The 4,011-nt window shown below is 43.2% G+C and overlaps 1 protein-coding gene across 2 annotated transcripts; it reads right to left on the bottom strand.

The window, feature by feature from the left end:
• Window positions 1-515: 515 nt before the first annotated feature.
• LOC144105490 (THAP domain-containing protein 11-like) lies at window positions 516-3,808 on the bottom strand. Of its 2 annotated transcripts, XM_077638614.1 has the most exons (5): window positions 3,525-3,808; window positions 2,663-2,824; window positions 2,176-2,449; window positions 1,903-2,013; window positions 516-1,601 (listed from the first exon to the last, which is right to left on the bottom strand). In XM_077638614.1, the coding sequence occupies exons 1-5, from the start codon at window positions 3,704-3,706 to the stop codon at window positions 693-695; spliced, it is 1,638 nt and encodes a 545-aa protein (XP_077494740.1). In that variant the 5' UTR covers window positions 3,707-3,808; the 3' UTR covers window positions 516-692. The 2 variants fall into 2 exon arrangements, with proteins under 2 accessions (XP_077494740.1, XP_077494741.1); XM_077638615.1 differs by lacking the exons at window positions 516-1,601; window positions 2,176-2,449 and having other exon boundaries at window positions 1,900-2,013.
• Between the last annotated feature and the right edge of the window lie 203 nt (window positions 3,809-4,011).

Here is a 4,011-nt window from a genome sequence, read left to right as displayed (position 1 = left end):
AATTTTAAATAAAAAGTAAAAAAGAACAGTGGACAGATAAAGAGGAAAGGCTTTCGCATTTCAGCTCTTAAGCAGACTTAAATGCTATCCTGTAAATTTTTTTTTGCAAAGAACTGCTTGTCTATTATAGCAATAAAATATATCATCAAGCCTTTGCTTGCTTTTTACAGACAGCATTGTTACAAATAAGGGCAACAATCAGAATCCTTCATTACGTTTCATTATTATAATTTAGCAGCATATACTTTTACATTGCACATTGGTCTATTTGATACTGGTCTGTGTTGTCTGAGTGATCTCCATTGCTGTAGTAGGTTACAGTTCACACTCAATAAACCAAGAATAAATGCTGTGTTCTCAAATGACGTCAATGCATTGGCTTGTGTCGATTACTATCAATTTTGCATTCTTTAGCTTTTTACGACTGATTAAAAAAACATTCACATGCAGTACAATGACACATTACAGAACCATCACAGGACTTATCACTTCAAATTAAAGCCAGACGGAAAACATTGTTGTGATTGCGGAACAAATTTATTGGTTAAAGTGCACATAATTGCGGTTGTCTAGTCACAGGTTGTCAAATGAAATTGCAGAGCTATTTTGTTTCTTTTGAAATGTCATCTCTTTTACAAATGTAATCCATGCACGGAAACCAATTTATGAATGCCACAGCAAACCATGCAGGCCTACTTCTTAATTATCGGTGCTTGCATGTTCACAAGGGCAGCGCACACAGACACTACTTTGTTCATGTGTGGGACCAGGCTTAGCGGTATTCTGTTGCTTAGAACGTGATATATCTTCAACCTTTGGATTACTCGTTCTACATGGATGCGTACAGATGCAATCTTGTATGTCTGCTCCATGGCTTGTTCAGACAGCTGTCCAACCCCTGAATTAAAAGGAGGCATAAGTAGCACTGCGCCTTTCCCTTCTACAGTTGTCCGTATGCTTGGGAATCCTTTGTCACTTAAAACTAAGTCCCCTGGTTTGAGAAGCTGCAGGAAGCCAGAGTCCTGGGTTATGAAAGAGTCGGTGTGCCTTCCTCCATAAACCCTAGAAATAAAACTTATCATTCCATTAGGAATTATGCCTATACAAAATTTCAACGTGTATCCTCCTTTGTAATGAGAATACAACATGTGTTGACAATCTGGATTTGATGGTGTTTCTGTGCGGACCTCGGTGTAATCTATTATTAGGGTGCAATTCGGATAGTTGTCTTTGAACGGGGCAGGCAAAGAAAGCTTAATTATTTCTCGGGAAGGCATGAAGACCCAATTTTTCAGGGCAATGCTTAGAATGTCAAGTGTCTTTCTAAACACAGTTGACGCTGTTGTGGCTGTGACACCAAACATAGCTCCTAAGGCACTGTATGTGATCCCAAGCCGTAGCTTGGCAAGGAATAAGCATAACTTGTCTTCCCTTGACATGGCATTGCGCCTGTACTGTGGTGCTGGCAGGAAGTTCAGAAGGAGGCAAAAAACTTGCAGTGTCACACCGCACAAATCCTGCAGTGCCTCTTCCTTTTCCTTTAGGGATTCAAAGCCAAAAAATCCACAGTTTCGCTTCCAATTTTCATCTGTACTTGCAACCTACAGGAGAGAATAAACATACAGGATGATGAAATGAAAAGGAGATACACTTAGGTAAAAGGAATAATACATTAAAGTGACATTTGTACTGTACGGTGTCTAAACAAATTCATTCTAAAAAACAAATTAACACAGGCATTAAAAATGATAAACAGGAATGTCATGCAGGAACAACCAATTAGAAAGGAACCTTGCCAAATAATGCAAGTAAATTGGATTGAAACAAGAGGTGCGGTGCTAACAGCAAGACAACACCACAATTCAACAAATTAGGTAACGAACAGCAGCATCATCGTCTAACCTTGTGACTCATTTCTGTGTGTGCGATTTGAGCAGATGCTTCAGTGCCATTTGTTGCTGAGAGAAGTAGAGCCAGCTTCCCTGAAGTAGCACATTCCTCTGTTTGGCATGCCTGAAAAACATGAAACAAGGATATTTTGTGGTATTTAGACAAACTTAGTGTGCTGCCTAGGGCAGTTGAAAGGACACTATTAAAAGCAAATGCATGCTGCCCTAGTAGCGCGCTTTGTTTACACTGACTCCACAGGAGCCCCAAACTGACAGATGTCCTTACAGCGTCCCTCTTTCTTCCAGTGGAATGACTTTCTTCTCTTGCACTACACACAAGCACCAAAGAATGCGAGTCACTCATGTTAAGCAAAGAGGTAGCTGTGCTTGTTTCCAGAAATGCATTGCTGAAATCCATGGTGTTGAAGTCACGATGCACATCTTCCAGAAGGGAGGTTTCCGGGGCCTGCATTGTTGCTCCAACCGCTGTACTTTGTGATGGATGCTCATCTCCTACAAGCTGTCTCGAAGAGATTTCCTTCTTGAAACGTGTCTGCCACCTGCATTGCACAATCAAAAGCTAAGGTTAATACCAATCGGGTAGGCTGCAAGAAAACCTGCCATGAAATGTAATCATTAAATACTTGCCCATGCATCTATTATTCATATTATGCTGACTCTGCGATTTTATAAACCAGGTTAAGTCAACAAAACATTGTTCAAAACATGAGTCTGTAATTTCTACTGGCAGCCTCACAATTTTTCTTTCATACCTTTGCGCCCTTTCCTGATCAGGCGCCTTTTTTCTGTAGACAGGTGGAAAAATGGTTGGGATGTAGGATGGATCTTGGCTGACGTCACTCTTGCTGTTGCCCACAAAATGTCGGCTGCAAATTCGCGTATGTTCTTTTGGCTGCCACAAAGTTCCATCCGGACTGCACAAGAAAGAACAATATTCCCTCTTATCCACTGCAAAGACAGGAACACACATGCATGCACTCACACACATACACGAACACAAAAGGAAGGTAAATGCACGAACACGCACAGTAACACGAACGAGTGCACGCACTCTAACAGGCGCGCACACGAAAACACAGACACGAACGAACACATATGCACACAACAAAGACATGAACAAATAAAAGAAAATCGCACGAACTTCGAAGGTGGCAAATGAGAGAACCGCCGAGCTTCTAAGCAGTGGACAAGTGATATTCACAAGTTAATATTCTACCGTAATAAAGAGGCACAACAAAGCGAACAAGCAAAACAATGTCAAAGTATATTGAAATTAAAGGCAGTTCGTTCCGACACGAGAAAGCTGCTTGCCCGACGCGTAACTTGCAGACCTTTGACAACGTCCGTAGTTCAGCTGAGTTTAACCAACAGCACAACAATCAAATTGCGAGTGTCAATTTAAACGGCGACGCCTACGTCTAAAAGAACAAGCCGAATCAAAACGTTTAATGTTCTCACCATGCCACCGTAGCTTGGCTTTCACACACACACAGGCTGCGAGAAGGCAGCGAGCTCGAGATAACTTTCTGCAGTCGTCGCGCGTCGTGTTAAGGAACAAAAACTAGTAGCTAAAACGGTCAAAGCAAAAAGCGAGATAAGGCTGCAACGACTTACTTGACTCTCCTTACAGCGGTGATCCAGGATTGTCGCCTTTCTTTCTCGTACCATCTTCCAGGGAATCGATATAGTTGCACAGGCGGATCGCGTTCCCTGCTGTTGTCTGCACTGTTGTGGCAGCCCACGACACAGCAGTACTTCGGACCCCGCTTCTGTTTTCGTTGGGCCGTTTCTGCCATTGCGAAAATTCCGCTTCAACACCCTCGTCGAAGTAGCAAAGCACACTAGCCGTGCGGAGACTCCGCTGCGCACCGGCCGGACTGAATCACGTGCGCACGCGCGCGCCCTCGCTTTCAAGCAGGCAGCACCTGCACGAGCGATTCCCAGTAGTTCCGCCTCCGCCCGCGCGGCGCTGTCGTAGCGCGGGGAAACTTGACCTTGGGTCCCCTATATTAAGGAGCCTAACTTAAATTTTAAAGGAAAGAGGTGTGAAGAAGACGACGCGAATTAACCGAAGAATAAAGAAGAGGAAGAAGAAGCATTC

This window comes from Amblyomma americanum, chromosome 9, assembly GCF_052857255.1.
Source record: "Amblyomma americanum isolate KBUSLIRL-KWMA chromosome 9, ASM5285725v1, whole genome shotgun sequence".
In the NCBI taxonomy this organism is placed as follows: Eukaryota; Metazoa; Arthropoda; class Arachnida; order Ixodida; family Ixodidae; genus Amblyomma; species Amblyomma americanum.
The sequence above is the reverse complement of the archived record's forward strand: the minus strand, read 5'-3'. Positions and strand labels throughout refer to the sequence as shown.

What these genes read in the sequence shown, in the direction of transcription:
- LOC144105490 (XM_077638614.1), bottom strand. Translation starts at nt 3,706, where the DNA reads ATGGCAGAAACGGCCCAACGAAAACAGAAGCGGGGTCCGAAGTACTGC. An exon ending in ACCGCTGTAAGGAGAGTCAA is followed by an intron (nt 2,825 to 3,524) that starts GTAAGTCGTTGC and finishes TTTCTTGTGCAG; the next exon opens with TCCGGATGGAACTTTGTGGC. An exon ending in CTGGAAGAAAGAGGGACGCT is followed by an intron (nt 2,014 to 2,175) that starts GTAAGGACATCT and finishes CATGTTTTTCAG; the next exon opens with GCATGCCAAACAGAGGAATG.